The sequence below is a fragment of the Pseudophryne corroboree genome, chromosome 10 (assembly GCF_028390025.1).
Source record: "Pseudophryne corroboree isolate aPseCor3 chromosome 10, aPseCor3.hap2, whole genome shotgun sequence".
Lineage (NCBI taxonomy): Eukaryota > Metazoa > Chordata > Amphibia > Anura > Myobatrachidae > Pseudophryne > Pseudophryne corroboree.
Window position 1 is genome coordinate 104,223,454 of NC_086453.1, and position 26,104 is coordinate 104,249,557.

Consider the following 26,104-nt stretch of genomic DNA (forward strand, 5'->3'; position numbering starts at 1 on the left):
ACTCCCTTAACAAAGGTCTGGACTTCAGGGACTGAAGCCAATTCTTTTTGAAAGAAAATCGACAGGGCCGAAATTTGAACCTTAATAGATCCCAATTTGAGACCCATTGACAATCCTGATTGCAGGAAATGTAGGAATCGACCCAGTTGAAATTCCTCCGTCGGAGCACTCCGATCTTTGCACCACGCAACATATTTTCGCCAAATTCGGTGATAATGTTGCACGGTTACTTCCTTCCTTGCTTTAATCAAAGTAGGAATGACTTCTTCCGGCATGCCTCTTTCCTTTAGGATCCGGCGTTCAACCGCCATGCCGTCAAACGCAGCCGCGGTAAGTCTTGAAACAGACAGGGACCCTGCTGAAGCAAGTCCCTCCTTAGAGGTAGAGGCCACGGATCTTCCGTGATCATCTCTTGAAGTTCCGGGTACCAAGTCCTCCTTGGCCAATCCGGAACCACTAGTATCGTTCTTACGCCTCTTTGCCGTATAATTCTCAATACTTTTGGTATGAGAGGCAGAGGAGGAAACACATACACCGACTGGTACACCCAAGGCGTTACCAGCGCGTCCACAGCTATTGCCTGCGGATCTCTTGACCTGGCGCAATACCTGTCCAGTTTTTTGTTGAGGCGAGACGCCATCATGTCCACCATTGGTCTTTCCCAACGGGTTACCAGCATGTGGAAGACTTCTGGATGAAGTCCCCACTCTCCCGGGTGAAGATCGTGTCTGCTGAGGAAGTCTGCTTCCCAGTTGTCCACTCCCGGGATGAACACTGCTGACAGTGCTATCACATGATTCTCTGCCCAGCGAAGAATCCTTGCAGCTTCTGCCATTGCCCTCCTGCTTCTTGTGCCGCCCTGTCTGTTCACATGGGCGACTGCCGTGATGTTGTCCGACTGGATCAATACCGGTTTTCCCTGAAGCAGAGGTTCTGCCTGGTTTAGAGCATTGTATATTGCTCTTAGTTCCAGAATGTTTATGTGAAGAGACGTTTCCAGGCTCGTCCATACTCCCTGGAAGTTTCTTCCTTGTGTGACTGCTCCCCAGCCTCTCAGGCTGGCGTCCGTGGTCACCAGGATCCAATCCTGTATGCCGAATCTGCGGCCCTCCAATAGATGAGCACTCTGCAACCACCACAGAAGAGACACCCTTGTCCTTGGAGACAGGGTTATCCGTAGGTGCATCTGAAGATGCGACCCTGACCATTTGTCCAACAGATCCCTTTGGAAAATTCTTGCGTGGAATCTGCCGAATGGAATCGCTTCGTAAGAAGCCACCATTTTTCCCAGGACTCTTGTGCATTGATGTACAGACACCTTTCCTGGTTTTAGGAGGTTCCTGACAAGCTCGGATAACTCCTTGGCTTTTTCCTCCGGGAGAAAAACCTTTTTCTGAACCGTGTCCAGAATCATCCCTAGGAACAGCAGACGAGTTGTCGGCATTAACTGGGATTTTGGAATATTCAGAATCCACCCGTGCTGTTTTAGCACTTCTTGAGACAGTGCTAATCCCATCTCTAGCTGTTCTCTGGACCTCGCCCTTATTAGGAGATCGTCCAAGTATGGGATAATTAATACGCCTTTTCTTCGAAGAAGAATCATCATCTCGGCCATTACCTTTGTAAAGATCCGAGGTGCCGTGGACAATCCGAACGGCAGCGTCTGAAACTGATAGTGACAGTTTTGTACAACGAACCTGAGGTACCCCTGGTGTGAGGGGTAAATTGGAACGTGGAGATACGCATCCTTGATGTCCAAGGATACCATAAAGTTCCCCTCTTCCAGGTTCGCTATCACTGCTCTGAGTGACTCCATTTTGAACTTGAACTTCTTTATGTACAGGTTCAAGGACTTCAGATTTAGAATAGGCCTTACCGAGCCATCCGGCTTCGGTACCACAAAAAGAGTGGAATAATACCCCTTCCCTTGTTGCAGAAGAGGTACCTTGACTATCACCTGCTGAGAGTACAGCTTGTGAATGGCTTCCAACACCGTCTCCCTTTCGGAGGGGGACGTTGGTAAAGCAGACCTCAGGAAACGGCGAGGTGGATCTGTCTCTAATTCCAACCTGTATCCCTGAGATATTATCTGCAGGATCCAGGGATCTACTTGCGAGTGAGCCCACTGCGCGCTGTAATTTTTGAGACGACCGCCCACCGTCCCCGAGTCCGCTTGAGAAGCCCCAGCGTCATGCTGAGGCTTTTGTAGAAGCCGGGGAGGGCTTCTGATCCTGGGAAGGAGCTGCGTGTTGCTGTCTCTTCCCTCGACCTTTGCCTCGTGGCAAATATGAATAGCCCTTTGCTCTCTTATTTTTAAAGGAACGAAAGGGCTGCGGTTGAAAAGTCGGTGCCTTTTTCTGTTGGGGAGTGACTTGAGGTAGAAAGGTGGATTTCCCGGCTGTAGCCGTGGCCACCAAATCTGATAGACCGACTCCAAATAACTCCTCCCCCTTATACGGCAAAACTTCCATATGCCGTTTTGAATCCGCATCGCCTGTCCACTGTCGCGTCCATAAAGCTCTTCTGGCCGAAATGGACATAGCACTTACCCGTGATGCCAGTGTGCATATATCCCTCTGTGCATCACGCATATAAAGAAATGCATCCTTTATTTGTTCTAACGACAGTAGAATATTGTCCCTGTCCAGGGTATCAATATTTTCAATCAGGGATTCTGACCAAACTACCCCCGCACTGCCCATCCAGGCAGTTGCTACAGCTGGTCGTAGTATAACACCTGCATGTGTGTATATACTTTTTTGGATATTTTCCATCCTCCTATCTGATGGATCTTTAAGTGCGGCCGTCTCAGGAGAGGGTAACGCCACTTGTTTAGATAAGCGTGTTAGCGCCTTGTCCACCCTAGGAGGTGTTTCCCAGCGCTCCCTAACCTCTGGCGGGAAAGGGTATAATGCCAATAATTTCTTTGAAATTATCAGCTTTTTATCAGGGGCAACCCACGCTTCATTACACACGTCATTTAGTTCTTCTGATTCAGGAAAAACTATAGGTAGTTTTTTCATACCCCACATAATACCCTGTTTAGTGGTACCTGTAGTATCAGCTAAATGTAACGCCTCCTTCATTGCCAAAATCATATAACGTGTGGCCCTACTGGAAAATACGGTTGATTCGTCACCGTCACCACTGGAGTCATCGCCTGTGTCTGGGTCTGTGTCGACCGACTGAGGCAAAGGGCGTTTCACAGCCCCTGACGGTGTTTGAGTCGCCTGGACAGGCACTAATTGATTGTCCGGCCGTCTCATGTCGTCAAACGACTGCTTTAGCGTGTTGACACTATCCCGTAGTTCCATAAATAAAGGCATCCATTCTGGTGTCGACCCCCTAGGAGGTGACATCCCCATATTTGGCAATTGCTCCGCCTCCACACCAATATCGTCCTCATACATGTCGACACACACGTACCGACACACAGCAGACACACAGGGAATGCTCCTAATGAAGACAGGACCCACTAGCCCTTTGGGGAGACAGAGGGAGAGTTTGCCAGCACACACCAAAAGCGTTATATATATATCAGGGATAGCCTTATAATAAGTGCTCCCCTATAGCTGCTTTGTTATATAAAAATATCGCCATAAATTTGCCCCCCCTCTCTGTTTTACCCTGTTTCTGTAGTGCAGTGCAGGGGAGAGACCTGGGAGCCGTCCTGACCAGCGGAGCTGTGAGAGGAAATGGCGCCGTGTGCTGAGGAGATAGGCCCCGCCCCTTTTCCGGCGGGCTCGTCTCCCGCTATTTTGAGAAATCAGGCAGGGGTTAAATATCTCCATATAGCCTCTAGGGCTATATGTGAGGTATTTTTAGCCTTTATAGGTACTCATTTTGCCTCCCAGGGCGCCCCCCTCCCAGCGCCCTGCACCCTCAGTGACTGCCGTGTGAAGTGTGCTGAGAGGAAAATGGCGCACAGCTGCAGTGCTGTGCGCTACCTTTAGAAGACTGCAGGAGTCTTCAGCCGCCGATTCTGGACCTCTTCTGTCTTCAGCATCTGCAAGGGGGCCGGCGGCGCGGCTCCGGTGACCATCCAGGCTGTACCTGTGATCGTCCCTCTGGAGCTTGATGTCCAGTAGCCAAGAAGCCAATCCATCCTGCACGCAGGTGAGTTGACTCCTTCTCCCCTCAGTCCCTCGCTGCAGTGATCCTGTTGCCAGCAGGAATCACTGTAACATAAAAAACCTAGCTAAACTTTCTCTAAGCAGCTCTTTAGGAGAGCCACCTAGATTGCACCCTTCTCGGCCGGGCACAAAAATCTAACTGGAGTCTGGAGGAGGGTCATAGGGGGAGGAGCCAGTGCACACCACCTGATCGGAAAAGCTTTACTTTTTGTGCCCTGTCTCCTGCGGAGCCGCTATTCCCCATGGTCCTTTCAGGAACCCCAGCATCCACTTAGGACGTTAGAGAAATATAGATTATAAAAAATCACCAGATCTCACTAATAACCCTTTTATTCCAAGTTACACACCACACACAGTCTACTCAAAACATGCATTACACACATGACTATTCCTCTACACATACACCCAACGTTCAACCCACGTGTATTACTAGTCCTCTGTCCAACTCTCTCACACACACACACACACACACACACACACACACACACACACACATTGCTGACCCAAACGACATGCTCCTGTCTAGAGGCAGTGGCAGATGACTGTATCAAGGGGCCCTACTGGAGATGTAGTCATGTGACCAGGGGTCACATTAACTCCCCCTACATCCTGCCCCCTCACAATCACGACGGTAGGCATGCCGATCAGCAGGGACTATTCACACTCGTGGGTGTCCACAGCACCCATAGAGTGGAAATAGAACCGAGACACACACACCCCCAACCCCTCCACCCCACGGGCATTCTGCGGCCGGGATCCCGGCGTCGGGATGCTGACCCCTGGGATTCCGAATGCCGGCAATACAATACACACCCGCCTACTGTAGGTAGTGATTAGGAGTAATGGGAGATGGAAGACATGCTGGAGCAGTTTGATATTGCCTAGGAAGGTGGGTAAACAAATGTGAGAGTAGTTACTCTATGGGCAATTTCCCCTTTTTGTAAGAAGATGGCCAAGGCTATGACCTGCAGTGCACAGAGAAACAGATCAGAGAAAACTAGAAGTGGTTGCCATGACGACCATGAGCTGCTGGGTAGAGTGACGAGTCCTGAGAACATTCTGTACGTTTTATGGCCCAGACACCATAACAAACTCTGCTTAGTAGAACACACTGAAGGCCAATTAATTAGAAATGGCTGCTACTGGTGCACAGTTTTACATTGTATAATTTCCCACCTGCGGCAGTCTCCTGATGAGGGTGCAGTTCACTTTTGTTTAACTTACCATATATAGCAGTACAGATGAGAGTATTATTTCACCATAGTATGCATCATTAGCTGCTTATATCAACGTGTGTGTATAATATATATATATAATAGGATTTTGGTACTCACCGTTAAATCCTTTTCTCCTAGTCCGTAGAGGATGCTGGGGACTCCAAAAGGACCATGGGGTATAGACGGGATCCGCAGGAACATAGGCACACTAAAAGACTTAAGACTGGGTGTGAACTGGCTCCTCCCTCTATGCCCCTCCTCCAGACCTCAGTTATAGGAACTGTGCCCAGGAGAGATGGACAGTACAAGGAAAGATTTTTGTTTAAAGTAAAGTCTACCCAAAATACCAGCCCACACCAAAGGAATTCCGCACCACCGGAATAACACCAAAACCAAATAACAGTAATGTAAAAACTGCAGCAACCAGCTGCAAAAAACCAACACACAAAGTCGTGTACAACCAACACAACATTAACAAATTTACCTAATGCAAGTAATAGTCCGCACTGGGACGGGCGCCCAGCATCCTCTACGGACTACGAGAAAAGGATTTAACGGTGAGTACCAAAATCCTATTTTCTCTTACGTCCTAGAGGATGCTGGGGACTCCAAAAGGACCATGGGGATTATACCAAAGCTCCAGAACGGGCGGGAGAGTGCGGACGACTCTGCAGCACCGACTGAGCAAACGCCAGGTCCTCCTCGGCCAGAGTATCGAACTTATAGAATTTAGCAAAAGTGTTCGAACCCGACCAAGTAGCTGCTCGGCAAAGTTGAAGTGCCGAGACACCTCGGGCAGCCGCCCAAGATGAACCCACCTTTCTGGTAGAATGGGCTTTTACCACCTTCGGTACTGGTAAACCCATTGAAGAATAAGCCTGTTGGATCGTATTACAAATCCATCGAGCAATAGTTTGTTTTGACGCCGGATGACCAACCTTATTTGCCGCATACAAAACAAACAACGCTTCAGTTTTCCTAGTAACAGCCGTTCTAGCAACGTAAACTTTTAACGTTCTTACAACATCCAGCGATTTTGGAATAGCCACAATATCCGAAGATACCGGGACGACAATAAGCTGGTTAATGTGAAACGATGAAACCACTTTTGGTAGAAATTGTGGACGCGTCCTCAATTCCGCTCTATCTGCATGAAATATCAAATACGGACTCTTATGTGATAAGGCCGCTAATTCTGACACCCGTCTGGCAGATGCCAGCGCCAACAACATAACCACCTTCCAAGTGAGAAATTTCAATTCAACCTTCCGTAAAGGTTCAAACCAGGCAGACATAAGAAATCGCAGGACAACTTCAAGGTCCCACGGGGCTACAGGCGGTACAAACGGTGGATTGATGTGCATCACCCCTTTCACAAAGGTCTGCACCTCTGGTATGGTAGCTAATTCTTTTTGAAAGAAAATAGACAAAGCTGAAATCTGTACCTTGATGGAACCCAATTTCAGGCCTGCATCTACCCCCGCCTGTAAAAAATAAGAATTTACTTACCGATAATTCTATTTCTCGTAGTCCGTAGTGGATGCTGGGAACTCCGTAAGGACCATGGGGAATAGCGGCTCCGCAGGAGACTGGGCACAATAAGTAAAAGCTTTAGACTAGCTGGTGTGCACTGGCTCCTCCCCCTATGACCCTCCTCCAAGCCTCAGTTAAGATACTGTGCCCGGACGAGCGTACATAATAAGGAAGGATCTTGAATCCCGGGTAAGACTCATACCAGCCACACCAATCACACCGTACAACTCGTGATCTGAACCCAGTTAACAGTATGATAACCGTAGGAGCCTCTGAAAAGATGGCTCACAACAATAAACAACCCGATTTTTTTGTAACAATAACTATATACAAGTATTGCAGACAATCCGCACTTGGGATGGGCGCCCAGCATCCACTACGGACTACGAGAAATAGAATTATCGGTAAGTAAATTCTTATTTTCTCTAACGTCCTAGTGGATGCTGGGAACTCCGTAAGGACCATGGGGATTATACCAAAGCTCCCAAACGGGCGGGAGAGTGCGGATGACTCTGCAGCACCGAATGAGAGAACTCCAGGTCCTCCTCAGCCAGGGTATCAAATTTGTAGAATTTAGCAAACGTGTTTGCCCCTGACCAAGTAGCTGCTCTGCAAAGTTGTTAAGCCGAGACCCCTCGGGCAGCCGCCCAAGATGAGCCCACCTTCCTTGTGGAATGGGCTTTTACAGATTTTGGCTGTGGCAGGCCTACCACAGAATGTGCAAGTTGAATTGTACTACAAATCCAACGAGCAATCGTCTGCTTAGAAGCAGGAGCACCCAGCTTGTTGGGTGCATACAGTATAAACAGCGAGTCAGATTTCCTGACTCCAGCCGTCCTGGAAACATATATTTTCAGGGCCCTGACTACGTCCAGCAACTTGGAGTCCTCCAAGTCCCTAGTAGCCACAGGTACCACAATAGGTTGATTCATGTGAAACGCTGAAAACACCTTAGGGAGAAATTGAGGACGAGTCCTCAATTCCGCCCTATCCGAATGAAATATCAGGTAAGGGCTTTTATAGGATAAAGCAGCCAATTCTGATACGCGCCTGGCTGAAGCCAGGGCCAACAGCATTACCACTTTCCATGTGAGATATTTCAAATCCACTGTGGCAAGTGGTTCAAACCAATGTGATTTTTGGAACCCTAAAACTACATTGAGATCCCAAGGTGCCACTGGAGGCACAAAAGAAGGCTGTATATGCAGTACCCCTTTGACAAACGTCTGAACTTCAGGCACTGAAGCCAGTTCTTTCTGGAAGAAGATCGACAGAGCCGAAATTTGAACCTTAATGGATCCTAATTTTAGGCCCATAGACAATCCTGCTTGCAGGAAATGTAGGAAACGACCCAGTTGAAATTCCTCCGTAGGGGCCTTCTTGGCCTCACACCACGCAACATATTTTCGCCAAATGCGATGATAATGTTTTGCAGTTACATCCTTCCTGGCCTTGATCAGGGTAGGGATGACTTCATCTGGAATGCCTTTTTCCTTCAGGATCCGGCGTTCAACCGCCATGCCGTCAAACGCAGCCGCGGTAAGTCTTGGAACAGACAAGGTCCCTGCTGGAGCAGGTCCTTCCTTAGAGGTAGAGGCCACGGGTCCTCCGTGAGCATCTCTTGCAGCTCCGGGTACCAAGTTCTTCTTGGCCAATCCGGAGCCACGAGTATCGTTCTTACTCCTCTCCTTCTTATGATTCTCAGTACTTTTGGTATGAGAGGAAGAGGAGGGAACACATATACCGTCTGGAACACCCACGGAGTTACCAGAGCGTCCACCGCTATTGCCTGAGGGTCCCTTGACCTGGCGCAATATCTGTCCAGTTTCTTGTTGAAACGGGACGCCATCATGTCCACCTTTGGTTTTTCCCAACGGTTTAAAATCACTTGGAAGACTTCTGGATGAAGTCCCCACTCCCCCGGGTGGAGGTCGTGTCTGCTGAGGAAGTCTGCTTCCCAGTTGTCCACTCCCGGAATGAACACTGCTGACAGTGCTATCACATGATTTTCCGCCCAGCGGAGAATCCTTGCAGCTTCTGCCATTGCCCTCCTGCTTCTTGTGCCGCCCTGTCTGTTTACGTGGGCGACAGCCGTGATGTTGTCCGACTGGATCAATACCGGTTGACCCTGCAGCAGAGGCCTTGCTTGACTTAGGGCATTGTAAATGGCCCTTAGCTCTAGGATATTTATGTGAAGAGACGTTTCCATGCTTGACCACAAGCCCTGGAAATTTCTTCCCTGTGTGACTGCTCCCCAGCCTCTCAGGCTGGCATCCGTGGTTACCAGCATCCAATCCTGAATGCCGAATCTGCGGCCCTCTAGAAGATGAGCCTTCTGTAACCACCACAGGAGAGATACCCTTGTCCTTGGAGATAGGGTTATCCGCTGATGCATCTGAAGATGCGATCCGGACCATTTGTCCAGCAGATCCCACTGAAAAGTTCTTGCATGGAATCTTCCGAATGGAATCGCTTCGTAAGAAGCCACCATTTTTCCCAGGACTCTCGTGCACTGATGCACTGACACTTGTCCTGGTTTTAGGCGGTTCCTGACTAGCTCGGATAACTCCCTGGCCTTCTCCTCCGGGAGAAACACCTTTTTCTGGACTGTGTCCAGAATCATCCCTAGGAACAGTAGACGTGTTGTCGGAATCAGCTGTGATTTTGGGATATTTAGAATCCACCCGTGCTGACGTAGCACTACCTGAGATAGTGCTACTCCGACCTCTAACTGTTCCCTGGACCTTGCCCTTATCAGGAGATCGTCCAAGTAAGGGATAATTAATACGCCTTTTCTTCGAAGAAGAATCATCATTTCGGCCATTACCTTGGTAAAGACCCGTGGTGCCGTGGACAATCCAAACGGCAGCGTCTGAAACTGATAATGACAGTTTTGTATCACAAACCTGAGGTACCCTTGGTGAGAAGGGTAGATTGGGACATGGAGATAAGCATCCTTGATGTCTAGAGATACCATATAGTCCCCTTCTTCCAGGTTCGCTATCACTGCTCTGAGTGACTCCATCTTGAATTTGAACCTTTTTATGTAAGTGTTCAAAGATTTTAGATTTAAAATTGGTCTCACCGAGCCGTCCGGCTTCGGTACCACAAACAGCGTGGAATAATACCCCTTTCCCTGTTGTAGGAGGGGTACCTTGATTATCACCTGCTGGGAATACAGCTTGTGAATAGCTTCCAATACTGCCTCCCTGTCGGAGGGAGACGTTGGTAGAGCAGACTTCAGGAACCGGCGAGGGGGAGACGTCTCGAATTCCAATTTGTACCCCTGTGATACTACCTGCTGGATCCAGGGGTCCACTTGCGAGTGAGCCCACTGCGCGCTGAAATTCTTGAGACGGCCCCCCACCGTGCCCGAGTCTGCTTGCAGAGCCCCAGCGTCATGCTGAGGACTTGGCAGAAGCGGGGGAGGGCTTCTGCTCCTGGGAAGAGGCTGCATGGTGCAGTCTTTTTCCCCTTCCTCTGCCCCGGGGCAGGAACGAGCGGCCTTTTTCCCTCTTGCCCTTATAGGGACGAAAGGACTGGGTTTGAAAAGACGGTGTCTTTTTCTGCTGAGAGGTGACCTGGGGTAAAAAGGTGGATTTTCCAGCCGTTGCTGTGGCCACCAGGTCCGAGACCGACCCCAAATAACTCCTCCCCTTTATACGGCAATACTTCCATATGTCGTTTGGAATCCGCATCACCTGACCACTGTCGCGTCCATAACGTTCTTCTGGCAGAAATGGACATCGCACTTACTCTAGATGCCAGGGTGCAAATATCCCTCTGTGCATCTCGCATATATAGTAATGCATCCTCTATAGTTAATAATATACTGTCCCTATCCAGGGTATCAATATTTTCAGTCAGGGAATCCGACCAAGCCACTCCAGCGCTGCACATCCAGGCTGAGGCGATCGCTGGTCGCAGTATAACACCGGTATGTGTGTATATACCTTTTAAGATATTTTCCAGCCTTCTATCAGCTGGTTCCTTGAGAGCGGCCGTATCAGGAGACGGTAACGCCACTTGTTTTGATAAGCGTGTGAGCGCCTTATCTACCCTAGGGGGTGTTTCCCAACGTGCCCTAACCTCTGGCGGGAAAGGGTATAGTGCCAATAATTTATTAGAAATCAGCAGTTTTTTATCGGGGGAAACCCACGCTTTATCACACACCTCATTTAATTTATCTGACTCAGGAAAAACCACTGGTAGTTTTTTCACACCCCACATAATACCCTTTTTTGTGGTACTTGTAGTGTCAGAAATGTTCAATGCCTCCTTCATTGCCGTGATCATGTAACGTGTGGCCCTACTGGACATTACGTTTGTCTCGTCACCGTCGACACTGGATTCAGTATCCGTGTCAGGGTCTGTGTTGACCATCTGAGGTAACGGGCGTTTTAGCGCCCCTGACGGTGTCTGAGACGCCTGAACAGGCACTAATTGATTTGTCGGCTGTCTCATGTCGTCAACAGTTTTTTGCAAAGTGCTGACATTGTCACGTAATTCTTTAATTACTACCATCCAGTCAGGTGTCGACTCCCTAGGGGGTGACATCACTAACACAGGCAATTGCTCTGCTTCCACATCATTTTCCTCCTCATACATGTCGACACAATCGTACCGACACCCAGCACACACACAGGGAATGCTCTGATAGAGGACAGGACCCCACTAGCCCTTTGGGGAGACAGAGGGAGAGTTTGCCAGCACACACCAGAGCGCTATATATATATACAGGGATAACCTTATATAAGTGTTACTCCCTGTTATAGCTGCTGTATTTATATATTAGCTGCCAATAGTGCCCCCCTCTCTGTTTTACCCTGTTTCTGTAGTGCAGGACTGCAGGGGAGAGTCAGGGAGCCGTCCTTCCAGCGGAGCTGTGAAAGAAAATGGCGCTTGTGTGCTGAGGAGAAAGGCTCCGCCCCCTTCACGGCGGCCTTTTCTCCCGCTTTTTTCAGGAAACTGGCAGGGGATAAATGCATCCATATAGCCCAGGAGCTATATGTGATGCATTTTTTTTAGCCATATAAGGTTTTTATATCGTTTTTATTGCGTCTCAGGGCGCTCCCCCCCAGCGCCCTGCACCCTCAGTGACCGGAGTGTGAAGTGTGCTGAGAGCAATGGCGCACAGCTGCAGTGCTGTGCGCTACCTTATTTGAAGACAGGAACGTCTTCTGCCGCCGCTTTCTCCGGACCTCTTCGCTCTTCTGGCTCTGTAAGGGGGCCGGCGGCGCGGCTCCGGGACCCATCCAGGCTGAACCTGTGATCGTCCCTCTGGAGCTAATGTCCAGTAGCCAAGAAGCCCAATCCACTCTGCAGTCAGGTGAGTTCGCTTCTTCTCCCCTTAGTCCCACGATGCAGTGAGCCTGTTGCCAGCAGGACTCACTGAAAATAAAAAACCTATTTAAACTTTTACTTCTAAGCAGCTCAGGAGAGCCACCTAGCTTGCACCCTTCTCGTTCGGGCACAAAAATCTAACTGAGGCTTGGAGGAGGGTCATAGGGGGAGGAGCCAGTGCACACCAGCTAGTCTAAAGCTTTTACTTTTTGTGCCCAGTCTCCTGCGATGCCGCTATTCCCCATGGTCCTTACGGAGTTCCCAGCATCCACTAGGACGTCAGAGAAAGTGGAGAAAACGACCCAAGTGAAAATGCTCCGTAGGAGCCTTTTTAATCTCACACCAGGAAACGTATTTCCTCCAAATACGGTGATAATGCTTTGCCGTAACCTCTTTCCGCGCCTTAAGGAGAGTCGGGATGACCTCTCTGGGGATGCCCTTGCGAGCTAAGATTTTGCGCTCAACCTCCATGCCGTCAAACGAAGATGCGGTAAGTCCGGGAACACGCATGGACCCTGTAACAACAGATCCTCCCTTAGAGGGAGCGGCCAAGGTTCGCCCACCAACAAGTTCTGGAGATCCGGGTACCAGGTTCTTCTTGGCCAGTCTGGAACGACGAGAATAGCCTGAACCCTTGTTCGACGAATGATCGCCAGCACCCTTGGAATGAGAGGAAGATGCGGGAATACATACACCGACCGGAATAACCATGGAGACACCAGGGCGTCCACTGCTGTGGCCTGTGGGTCCCTTGACCTGGAACAATATCTCGGGAGCTTCTTGTTGATCCGAGACGCCATCATGTCTATCATCGGAGTTCCCCAGCGACCTGTCACCTCGGCAAAGACCTCTGGGTGCAGGGCCCACTCTCCCGGATGAAGATCGTGTCTGCTGAGAAAATCCGCTTCCCAGTTGTCCACTCCTGGTAGGAAAACCGCTGACAGTGCGCTGAGGTGTTGTTCCGCCCAGCGAAGTATCTTTGTTGACTCGGCCATTGCCGCTCTGCTCTTTGTTCGGCCTTGCCGGTTTACATGGGCCACCGCTGTGATGTTGTCTGACTGTACCAGGACCGGATGACCCTGAAGAAGACTTCTTGCTTGGAGCAGGCCGTTGTAAATGGCTCTTAATTCTAGAATATTTATGTGGAGACAGGCTTCCTGAGGTGACCATTTTCCCTGGAAATTTCTTCCTTGGGTGACTGCTCCCCAGCCCCGGAGACTTGCATCTGTCGTCATCAATACCCACTCCTGGATACCGAAACGGCGTCCCCCCAGGAGGTGATTCACTTGTAGCCACCATAGTAGAGAGATTCTGGTCCTGGGAGACAGGGTGATCTTCTGGTGAATGTGTAGATGAGACCCTGACCATTTGCTCAGCAAATCCCACTGAAACACCCGGGCGTGAAATCTGCCGTATGGAATGGCTTCGTACGCCGCGACCATCTTCCCCAGAACCCGAGTACACTGGTGAACTGACACGCGTGACAGCTTCAGGAGCTCGCTGACCATCGTCTTCAATTCCCGAGCCTTTTCTTCCGGAAGGAATACCTTCTGCAACTCCGTATCCAGAATCATGCCCAGAAATGTAAGCCGAGTGGTCGGAATCAACTGTGATTTTGGTAAATTGAGGACCCAACCGTGTTGTCGCAGGACTGATAGAGACAGCTCCACACTCTTCAGCAATTGTTCCTTGGACCGCGCCTTTATCAGGAGATCGTCCAAGTACGGGATAATTGAAACCCCTTGTCTGCGAAGCAGTACCATCATTTCCGCCATGACCTTGGTGAAAATCCTCGGAGCCGTGGAGAGTCCAAACGGCAACGTCTGAAACTGGTAATGAGAATCCTGTATCGCAAACCTGAGGAAAGCCTGATGTTGAGGGTATATCGGGACATGTAAGTAGGCATCCTTTATGTCGACTGACGCCATAAAATCCCCCCCTTCCAGGCCGGAGATGACAGCTCGAAGGGTTTCCATCTTGAACTTGAACACTTTCAAGTATGGATTGAGGGACTTTAAATTTAGAATCGGTCTGACCGAACCGTCCGGTTTCGGCACCACAAAGAGGCTCGAGTAGAACCCCTCCCCCCTCTGAGAAGAGGGAACGGGAACAATGACCCTCTGCAGACACAGTTTTTGAATTGCTGCTAGCACTAATTCCCTGTCCTGACGACCTACTGGTAACGCCGAAATGAAGAACCGGTGAGGGGGTATCTCCTGAAACTCCAGCTTGTACCCCCGAGACACGATCTCTAGTATCCAGGGATCTAGGCCTGATTGAACCCAGACCTGACAAAGCTTGTAGATGGCCCCCCACCGGTTCGGACTCCCCCCGAGGAGCCCCAGCGTCATGCGGTGGGCTTGGTAACAGTAAGGGAGGACTTCTGGTCCTGGGCATTAGACCCTGCCGGACCTTTTCGTCCCCTCCCTTTGCCTTTTGAAGCGAGGAAGGACGAGCCTTTCCCGCGCCTGTATTTGTTGTGACGAAAGGACTGCATTTGTTGATGTGGTGCCTTTTTCTGTTGTGTGGGAACATAAGGGAGAAAAGAGGACTTACCCGCCGTGGCGGTCGAGACCAGGTCAGCCAAACGGTCCCCGAACAAGACAGTACCTTTGAATGGTAGGGCTTCCATATTTTTCTTGGAGTCGGCATCTGCGTTCCATTGATGGATCCACAGGGCCCTCCTGGCTGATATCGACATGGCATTCGTTCTTGAACCCAAGAGACAGATGTCCCTCGCCGCATCCTTAATATAACCTGCCGTGTCCTTAATATAACCAAGAGTTAGCAGAACACTATCTTTATCCAGTGTATCTACATCATTTGCCAAATTCTCAGCCCATTTAGCAATGGCACTACTCACCCATACCGATGCCACAGCAGGTCTGAGCAACGCACCCGAATTAGCGAAAATGGACTTCAGAGATGTCTCCAGTTTGCGATCCGCTGGATCCTTGAGAGCTGCAGTGTCCGGAGACGGAAGCGCCACCTTCTTAGACAAACGAGATAAAGCTTTGTCAACAGATGGAGACGTCTCCCATTTTTCTCTGTCATCAGAGGGAAATGGGTACGCCATGTAAATCCTCTTGGGAATCTGCCATTTCTTATCCGGCGACTCCCAAGCCTTTTCACAAAGAGCATTCATTTCATGAGAGGGAGGAAATTTTACCTCAGGTTTTTTACCCTTGAACAAGCAAATCCTTGTTTCCTGTACCGCAGGTTCATCAGAAATGTGTAAAACGTCTTTTATAGCCACAATCATGTATTGAATGCTCTTAACTCGACGGGGATGTAACGCTGCCTCAGTGAAATCGACGTCGGAATCAGAGTCCGTGTCAGTATCAGTGTCCCCAACCTGATTAAACGGCCGCTTTTGGGACCCGGATGGGGTTTGAACCTGAGACAAAGCCTCCTCCATGGACCTTCTCCATACCTGGGTCTGCTCCTCAGATTTATCTAGCCTTCTTGTCAATGTAGTAACACTCGAGTTTAACGTGCTAAGTAATGACATTAAATCTGGAGTCGGCTGCGTCGACATTCCCAATTCTAGCCCTGCATCCACTCCCCCAACAACCTCCTCCGGTGAATAAGCCTCAACCTCAGACATGTCGACACAGAGTATCGACACCACACAACCCTAGAATGTCCCTGAAGGGTGACAGGCCTACAAAGGAAGTCAGATGAAAGACACAGAGGGAGTATGCCAGCCCACACCCCAGCGCTCATATATCGTATCACCCGATATATGTACCCAGCGCTGGCTATCCTAAAAAGCCCAACAGACTGCGGCCCCCGTGTTACTTGCAGAGTCCGGAAGCGTGGAGGTCCCCGCGGCGTCTCCTCTGTCCGCCTCGTGGAGCAGAGGAAATGGCGCCGTGAGCTGCGGACCGAAGCTCCGCCCCCTTCCCGGCGGGCTTCGGCCCGCCAAATTCAAGAGTGTAATAGATAGTTTTAAAATGCAGACGGGGGTCCCTGATGAGCGCCGAGGCACTCACCCTCCATATGCCGCCCTCTAAGACCTCAGAAGCATGCTGCCCAGGGCGCCCCCCCCCCAGCGCCCTGCACCCAGTGAATACCGTTGGTGTAATGTGTGGGAGCATGGAGCACAGCGTTACCGCTGTGCTGTACCTTCAATCTCTGAAGTCTTCTGCCGTCCTGAAGTCTTCTTATCTTCTCATACTCACCCGACTTCTTTCTTCTGGCTCTGTGAGGGGATGGACGGCGTGGCTCCGGGAACAAGCAGCTAGGCGCACCAAGTGATCGAACCCTCTGCAGCTAATGGTGTGCAGTAGCCGAGAAGCAGAAGCCTTGAAACTCACAGAAGTAGGTCCTGCTTCTCTCCCCTCACTCCCACGCTGCAGGGAGCCTGTAGCCAGCAGGTCTCCCTGAAAATAAAAAACCTAACAAAAGTCTTTTTTAGAGAAGCCCAGTAGAGCTCTCCTAGTGTGCATCCAGTCACTCCTGGGCACAAAGTCTAACTGAGGTCTGGAGGAGGGGCATAGAGGGAGGAGCCAGTTCACACCCAGTCTTAAGTCTTTTAGTGTGCCTATGTTCCTGCGGATCCCGTCTATACCCCATGGTCCTTTTGGAGTCCCCAGCATCCTCTAGGACGTAAGAGAAATATATATATATATATATATATATATCACAATCAACTGTTTGGATTGCATACAGTATATGAAGCTCTGCTATTATCTGATGACACAGTACCTTGGATGACATGAAGGTCACTTGAGTGTAAGGTCTCTGTTCCATATTCCCTTTCATCATAAATAAAAATGACTTCACTTGCTTTAGCGTCGTCCGCATTCTGTATCAGTTCCTACGCATGGAAGAAACAGTTAATGTAGGTGACATTGCGTCTATACTGCTCTCTTGTGAGGCCTTACACTATTATAGCACGCAAGAAACTATTCATACATACAGTATATGGTTGGAGTGGCAATCAGATTAATTTTCTATTGCCGCAATGTAGAAATTACCTTAAAGTCACTATTTATCAATACAATATCTTTGCAGCTGCTGGGCCATTTGGGTTAATGTGCGGCTTCAGCGAGCTTGTGTAAAGCAATTTACACATGTGTATGCGTGACCCGGTTAGTTGGTTCACATGCCCAATGAAAGTGAAAGCCCAAACTTTTAAAGCATACTGACATAATCTCTCAGAAAGTCTAAGAGACTCATCCCACAGACTCCCATAAGAGTAGGCAACACTCCCTCATTCCAAACAGGCAGGATATGAGCATAATGGCGACAGTCAATAAGGATGGAGAAGGGCAAATATACTGCAACTCTATGATAATCGCATTATTTTAGCCCCACCCCCATTCATAGACCGGAGATCCGCAGCATTATGCCGGAGGAAGAGGGGGGGGGGGAGCATAATGATGAGAAGCACAAGGCCTCGCTCCCATCCACAGTCAGCTGCATCTTCCCTCGTACACTCTCCCAAAGGGGAGAAATTCATTGTCCTCAGGTATGTCACACTCAAAAAAAGACAGTTATGGTATCTTTATTGACAAAACAAAACAATTTACAATTATTTCTTTGCTAGGTTTTATTTAGTTCATATAGGTAAGGGTGAGCTGTATCGTCTTTCTGGGACTTCAGATTTCTTAAAGTTTTACTATATATGCCAGGACTGAGCATGCAGTGCAGGTATGATCTGTCAACATTCAGTGGGTGGAATTCAATTGTTTGAAAAGTCGGTTGGGTGTCTTTCTCTCCCCCCCCCCCCCCGTCTATTAGATGGGAAAAAACAGACTCCCAACTGACTTTTCAAACAATTGAATATCCCCCAATATGTCTATGCCATCATGTCGGCATGTTCCGAGGGCTAACCTCCCTGACACAACTTGCATCTTCTCCTATTTCAAAGTACAGCATGAAGGTTAAAGTTCTTAAAATAGCAAAATAGTTTTTAAAGATAAAGATAAAAATAAGAATTTACTTACCGATAATTCTATTTCTCGGAGTCCGTAGTGGATGCTGGGGTTCCTGAAAGGACCATGGGGAATAGCGGCTCCGCAGGAGACAGGGCACAAAAAGTAAAGCTTTAGGATCAGGTGGTGTGCACTGGCTCCTCCCCCTATGACCCTCCTCCAAGCCAGTTAGATACTGTGCCCGGACGAGCGTACATAATAAGGAAGGATTTTGAATCCCGGGTAAGACTCATACCAGCCACACCAATCACACTGTACAACCTGTGATCTGAACCCAGTTAACAGTATGATAACAGCGGAGCCTCTGAAAAGATGGCTCACAACAATAATAACCCGATTTTTGTAACTATGTACAAGTATTGCAGATAATCCGCACTTGGGATGGGCGCCCAGCATCCACTACGGACTCCGAGAAATAGAATTATCGGTAAGTAAATTCTTATTTTCTCTATCGTCCTAGTGGATGCTGGGGTTCCTGAAAGGACCATGGGGATAATACCAAAGCTCCCAAACGGGCGGGAGAGTGCGGATGACTCTGCAGCACCGAATGAGAGAACTCCAGGTCCTCCTTAGCCAGGGTATCAAATTTGTAGGATTTTACAAACGTGTTTGCCCCTGACTAAATAACCGCTCGGCAAAGTTGTAAAAGCCGAGACCCCTCGGGCAGCCGCCCAAGATGAGCCCACCTTCCTTGTGGAATGGGCATTTACATATTTTGGCTGTGGCAGGCCTGCCACAGAATGTGCAAGCTGAATTGTATTACACATCCAACTAGCAATAGTCTGCTTAGAAGCAAAAGCACCCAGTTTGTTGGGTGCATACAGGATAACAGCAAGTCAGTTTTCCTGACTCCAGCCGTCCTGGAACATATTTTCAGGGCCCTGACAACATCTAGCAACTTGGAGTCCTCCAAGTCCCTAGTAGGTGCAAGGCACCACAATAAGCTGGTTCAGGTGAAACACTGACACCACCTTAGGGAGAGAACTGGGGACGAGTCCGCAGCTCTGCCCTGTCCGAATGGACAAACAGATATGGGCTTTTTTGAGAAAAAACCACCAATTTGACACTCGCCTGGTCCAGGCCAGGGCCAAGATCATGGTCACTTTTCATGTGAGATGCTTCAAATCCACAGATTTGACTGGTTTTAAACCAATGTGATTTGAGGAATCCCAGAACTACGTTGAGATCCCACAGTGCCACTGGAGGCACAAAAGGGGGTTGTATATGCAATACTCCCTTGACAAAATTCTGGACTTCAGGAACTGAAGCCAATTCTTTCTGGAAGAAAATCGACAGGGCCGAAATTTGAACCTTAATGGACCCCAATTTGAGGCCCATAGACACTCCTGTTTTCAGGAAATGCAGGAAACGACCGAGTTGAAATTTCTTTGTGGGGCCTTCCTGGCCTCACACCACGCAACATATTTTCGCCATATCTGGTGATAATGTTGTGCGGTCACCTCCTTTCTGGCTTTGACCAGGGTAGGAATGACCTCTTCCGGAATGCCTTTTTCCCTTAGGATCCGGCGTTCCACCGCCATGCCGACAAACGCAGCTGCGGTAAGTCTTGGAACAGACATGGTACTTGCTGAAGCAAGTCCCTTCTTAGCGGCAGAGGCCATAAAACCTCTGTAAGCATCTCTTGAAGTTCCGGGTACCAAGTCCTTCTTGGCCAATCCGGAGCCATGAGTATAGTTCTTACTCCTCTACGTCTTATAATTCTCAGCACCTTAGGTATGAGAAGCAGAGGAGGGAACACATACACCGACTGGTACACCCACGGTGTTACCAGAACGTCCACAGCTATTGCCTGAGGGTCTCTTGACCTGGCGCAATACCTGTCCCGTTTTTTGTTCAGACGGGACGCCATCATGTCCACCTTTGGTATTTCCCAACGGTTTACAATCATGTGGAAAAAAACTTCCCGATGAAGTTTCCACTCTCCCGGGTGGAGGTCGTGCCTGCTGAGGAAGTCTGCTTCCCAGTTTCCATTCCCGGGATGAAACACTGCTGACAGTGCTATCACATGATTTTCCGCCCAGCGAAAAGTCTTTGCAGTTTTTGCCATTGCCCTCCTGCTTCTTGTGTCGCCCTGTCTGTTTACGTGGGCGACTGCCGTGATGTTTTTCCCACTGGATCAATACCGGCTGACCTTGAAGCAGAGGTCTTGCTAAGCTTAGAGTATTATAAATTTACCCTTAGCTCCAGTATATTTATGTGGAGAAAAGTCTCCAGACTTGATCACACTCCCTGGAAATTTTTTCCTTGTGTGACTGCTCCCCAGCCTCTCGGGCTGGGCTCCGTGGTCACCAGCATCCAATCCTGAATGCCAAATCTGCGGCCCTCTAGAAGATGGGCACTCTATAACCACCACAGGAGAGACACCCTTGTCCTTGGATATAGGGTTATCCGCTGATGCATCTGAAGATGCGATCCGGACCATTTTTCCAGCAGATCCCACTGAAAAGTTCTTGCGTGAAATCTGCCGAATGGAATTGCTTCGTAGGAAGCCACCATTTTTACCAGGACCCTTGTGCAATGATGCACTGTTTTTAGGAGGTTCCTAACTAGCTCGGATAACTCCCTGGCTTTCTCTTCCGGGAGAAACACCTTTTTCTGGACTGTGTCCAGAATCATCCCTAGGCACAGCAGACGTGTCGTCGGGATCAGCTGCGATTTTGGAATATTTAGAATCCACCCGTGCTGTTGTAGCAGTATCCGAGATAGTGCTACTCCGACCTCCAACTGTTCCCTGGACTATGCCCTTATCAGGAGATCGTCCAAGTAAGGGATAATTAAGACGCCTTTTCTTCGAAGAAGAATCATCATTTCGGCCATTACCTTGGTAAAGACCCGGGGTGCCGTGGACAATCCAAACGGCAGCGTCTAAAACTGATAGTGACAGTTCTGCACCACGAACCTGAGGTACCCTTAGTGAGAAGGGCAAATTTGGGACATAGAGGTAAGCATCCCTGATGTCCCCGGACACTATATAGTCCCCTTCTTCCTGGTTCGTTATCACTGCTCTGAGTGACTCCATCTTGATTTGAACCTTTGTAAGTGTTCAAAAAATTTTTTAGAATAAGTCTCACCTAGCCTTCTGGCTTCAGTACCACAATATAGTGTGGAATAATACCCCTTTTCCTTGTAGTAGGAGGGGTAATTTAATTATCACCTGCTGGGAATACAGCTTGTGAATTTTTTCCCATACTGCCTCCTTGTCGGAGGGAGACCTTGGTAAAGCAGACTTCAGGAGCCTGCGAAGAGGAAACGTCTCTACATTCCAATCTGTACCCCTGGGATACTACTTGTAGGATCCAGGGGTCCTGTACGGTCTCAGCGCCATGCTGAGAACTTGTCAGAAGCGGTGTAGCGCTTCTGTTCCTGGGAATAGGCTGCCTGCTGCAGTCTTCTTCCCTTTCCTCTATCCCTGGGCAGATATGATCTTATAGGGACGAAAAGACTGAGGTTGAAAAGACGGTGTCTTTTTCTGCAGAGATGTGACTTAGGGTAAAAACGGTGGATTTTCCAGCAGTTGCCGTGGCCACCAGGTCCGATGGACCGACCCCAAAAAACTCCTCTTCCTTTATACGGCAATACACCTTTTTGCCGTTTGGAATCTGCATCACCTGACCACTGTCGTGTCCATAACATCTTCTGGCAGATATGGACATCGCATTTACTCTTGATGCCAGAGTGCAAATATCCCTCTGTGCATCTCGCATATATAGAAATGCATCCTTTAAATGCTCTATAGTCAATAAAATACTGTCCCTGTCAAGGGTATCAATATTTTTAGTCAGGGAATCCGACCAAGCCACCCTAGCTCTGCACATCCAGGCTGAGGCGATCGCTGGTCGCAGTATAACACCAGTATGTGTGTATATACTTTTATGATATTTTCCAGCCTCCTGTCAGCTGGTCCTTGAGGACGGCCCTATCTATAGACGGTACCGCCACTTGTTTTGATAAGCGTGTGAGCGCCTTATCCACCCTAAGGGGTGTTTCCCAACGCGCCCTAACTTCTGGCGGGAAAGGGTATACCACCCATAATTTTCTATCGGGGGGAACCCACGCATCATCACACACTTTATTTAATTTATCTGATTCAGGAAAAACTACTGTAGTTTTTTCACATCCCACATAATACCCTCTTTTGTGGTACTTGTAGTATCAGAAATATGTAACACCTCCTTCATTGCCTTTAACGTGTGGCCCTAATAAGGAATACGTTTGTTTATTCACCGTCGACACTGGATTCAGTGTCCCTGTCTGTGTCGACCGACTAAAGTAAACGGGCGTTTTAAAACCCCTGACGGTGTTTTTGAGACGTCTGGACCGGTACTAATTGTTTGTCGGCCGTCTCATGTCGTCAACCGACCTTGCAGCGTGTTGACATTATCACGTAATTCCCTAAATAAGCCATCCATTCCGGTGTCGACTCCCTAGAGAGTGACATCACCATTACAGGCAATTGCTCCGCCTCCTCACCAACATCGTCCTCATACATGTCGACACACACGTACCGACACACAGCACACACACAGGGAATGCTCTGATAGAGGACAGGACCCACTAGCCCTTTGGAGAGACAGAGGGAGAGTTTGCCAGCACACACCAAAAACGCTATAATTATATAGGGACAACCTTATATAAGTGTTTTCCCTTATAGCATCTGTTTTATATATTTCTAACGCCAAATTAGTGCCCCCCCTCTCTGTTTTAACCCTGTTTCTGTAGTGCAGTGCAGGGGAGAGCCTGGGAGCCTTCCCTCCAGCCTTTCTGTGAGGGAAAATGGCGCTGTGTGCTGAGGAGATAGGCCCCGCCCCTTTTTCGGCGGCCTCGTCTCCCGCTTTTAACGGATTCTGGCAGGGGTTAAATATCTCCATATAGCCTCCGGAGGCTATATGTGAGGTATTTTTAGCCAAAATAGGTTTTCATTTGCCTCCCAGGGCGCCCCCCTCCCAGCGCCCTGCACCCTCAGTGACTGCCGTGTGAAGTGTGCTGAGAGGAAAATGGCGCACAGCTGCAGTGCTGTGCGCTACCTTTAGAAGACTGAGGAGTCTGGACCTCTTCTTACTTCAGCATCTGCAAGGGGGCCGGCGGCAAGGCTCCGGTGACCATCCAGGCTGTACCTGTGATCGTCCCTCTGGAGCTGATGTCCAGTAGCCAAGAAGCCAATCCATCCTGCACGCAGGTGAGTTCACTTCTTCTCCCCTAAGTCCCTCGTTGCAGTGATCCTGTTGCCAGCAGGACTCACTGTAAAATAAAAAACCTAAGCTAAACTTTTCTAAGCAGCTCTTTAGGAGAGCCACCTAGATTGCACCCTTCTCGGCCGGGCACAAAAATCTAACTGGCTTGGAGGAGGGTCATAGGGGGAGGAGCCAGTGCACACCACCTGATCCTAAAGCTTTACTTTTTGTGCCCTGTCTCCTGCGGAGCCGCTATTCCCCATGGTCCTTTCAGGAACCCCAGCATCCACTAGGACGATAGAGAAATATTAAAACCGTAACTACATTTTTCTTTACAAACTTTATATAGGTCAGCACAGTGGTAAACTGGTTAGTATAGTTTCCATACATCTCTGGGGTTATGAATTAGATTCCAACCAGGGCCCTATCTGTGAGCAATGTGTATGTTCTTCTTGTACTTGTTTCTTCTGGGTGCATTGTTTTTTTCCCCAAAGGCCAATTTGTAGGTTTATTAAGTCCTGTCAAAAAAATTTAAGTGTACTTGTGTGGTAGGGAGTTCTACTGGGACAGGGAATGATGTGACTGATCAAATGTTCTGTGAAGTGCTGCCTAGGGGTATATTCAATAACTGTCGGAGACTGCCGTCTTGTCAGAAAGACGGCAGTTTCCGAGTTTTAGGTCGGAAGGGGTTCCGACCTATTCATTACGGCCCCGTTTTTTCTGACTTGTCGGAATGCACGCTTCAGCCGCCGATCAACCTGCATTGTCGGAAGCGGGGCCAAACCAGACAGGTTTTTGCCTCGTTTCCGACAAACTCAATCAGACTTGAAAACAAGTCGGATTGAAGTGAGGAGACGGGGAGCGATGCGGCGGGCTATGGGGATTGGGGATGAGAGCGCATCCAGCAGCCGCTGACAACAGTGGCAGGACAGGACCCCAGGTACGGCCAAATCCGACAGCCGGATTTGGCCGTCCATTGAATAGGGGTTGTCGGGTCCATTCCGACAACTGCATGTCGGAATGGACCCGACTCTTATTGAATATACCCCATAATGTTGAAACACTATACAAACGACTACTAACAAATTAACATACTAAGCAAATGCAGATCAGACTTACTTTAAGAATTTGGCCTCCATCTGGGTATTTTCGCAAAATATTCTGTAGCTGGATTAGAAATGGCGGCGCTCTTTGGAAAAAATCTGAAAATAGAACATTTAATATTTCATAAAAGTGTTGATTGTCACAGTAACAAACATTGGCTAAATAAATGGAAAAACAGAATTGTCACTGCCTCATAATATTTCAAGGGGGGGCAAAAATGGCACTGACAAAACATGGCCATGGACAATATACGTGGTGCTAGTTCGGAAGCTCTTGTCACTCTGCTCTGCATAAGCAGAGCAGCGGTAAATAGATCTATTCAGCTCGCCAAGAGCTGGGCATGCCCCAACAGTGCCGAAAACAGGGGAGTGGCTTGTGGTAGTGGTCATTTCTTGAAGCCACGCCCACTTTACATTGGCCCTACTCCTTTTTCGGGCAGGCAAGGGAGTCCCTACTTCAGTGGCCACGATGTTGGGAGGTATGAATATACCACCTAGTGTTTGAAATATAATGAAGAATATCCAGTTTCCCACTACTATGCAGTCACATAACCATTGAGCATGAAGGTGTATTTAGAGTGTTTTTTGTACAGAACCACAAAGTAATCATTTTTACATGTCTGGTTTAGTACTGTTTACCGGGAATATTTGGCCGGCGTAGGAGGGGGGGATTTTAATTAGCCACAGCAATTTACCACCGCCAGTTGTCCCCCCTAGGGCTATTTCATTGTCCTCGAAGTCCGCAGTCATCTGGGATTTTTTTTCACTTGCCTGAGGCAGTGAAAAAAAATCCCCAATGAACAGCCTCGTCCTGTTTTTAGCACCCTAAAAATGATCAAGGCTAATTGAATTCCCCTCTAAGTGAGTATGCCCCACATTCTACTTTATGACTTCCACTAGCTGCCATTACACGTTTCTAGAAATTCGCTTATACAAATCTATTATATAAGCAGCTTAAATGTTATCCCCACAGTTGCGGACTAGGGAAGATGACCACTGCATCTGACAGCACGGACGTTCTTGATGTTAAACAACGGAATTCATCTGTATTTTAAAATCGGATGGCCATCATTTTCAAATCATTCAATGGCAGATGTCAAAGACTCCATCAAAAGGTGAAAACACTACCTTTACAAGGAAAACATCGATGGTGTTAAATTATCGAACCTCCCTACTCTCTTCTCACACCCAGCTGCTTTGTAACAGAACCTAACCCAACTTCCTCCTCACCAGCCAATAGCAGTAGCAGTAATGAACGGGGCTACTACGGCATGCCGGTGCTCGGACACCCCAAGAGGGAAAATAGTTGTCGGAATGCCGGCTGTCAGGATTCCGATGCTGGTATGCTGAGGGCCGGGATCCCGACAGCTGGCATATCAAGTGCCATCCGTAATGAACATTAACTGCACAGGTAACAGACAGCTAAGTATGAGACAGAAGAAGAGAGATTAAAGTCAAAGGGGGAGAAAGGGAAACAGAGAAAGAGTGATGTGGGAGGAGGAAGTGGGGGGGAATAAGAAAGAAGGGGAAATAGAGTGGAAAAACAAAAATACCTGGTGACGTCAGGCACAACAGCTAGAGACCTAGCGAATGACAGCTCTAAAACACACTTTTTTTTTTTACATACATACTTTTAGAGAA

The 26,104-nt window shown here is 48.7% G+C and overlaps 1 protein-coding gene across 2 annotated transcripts in view; it reads right to left on the reverse strand.

Moving 5' to 3' along the window:
• LOC134966157 (sacsin-like) overlaps positions 1-26,104 on the reverse strand; it is a 247,483-nt gene that overhangs the window by 76,715 nt on the left and 144,664 nt on the right. For both annotated transcript variants that reach the window (XM_063942692.1, XM_063942691.1), the window contains exons 4-5: positions 24,480-24,562; positions 16,937-17,048 (exon numbers count right to left, since the gene is read on the reverse strand). In XM_063942692.1, the coding sequence (XP_063798762.1) occupies positions 16,937-17,048; positions 24,480-24,562 (195 nt within the window). The remainder of the gene's footprint in view (positions 1-16,936; positions 17,049-24,479; positions 24,563-26,104) is intronic.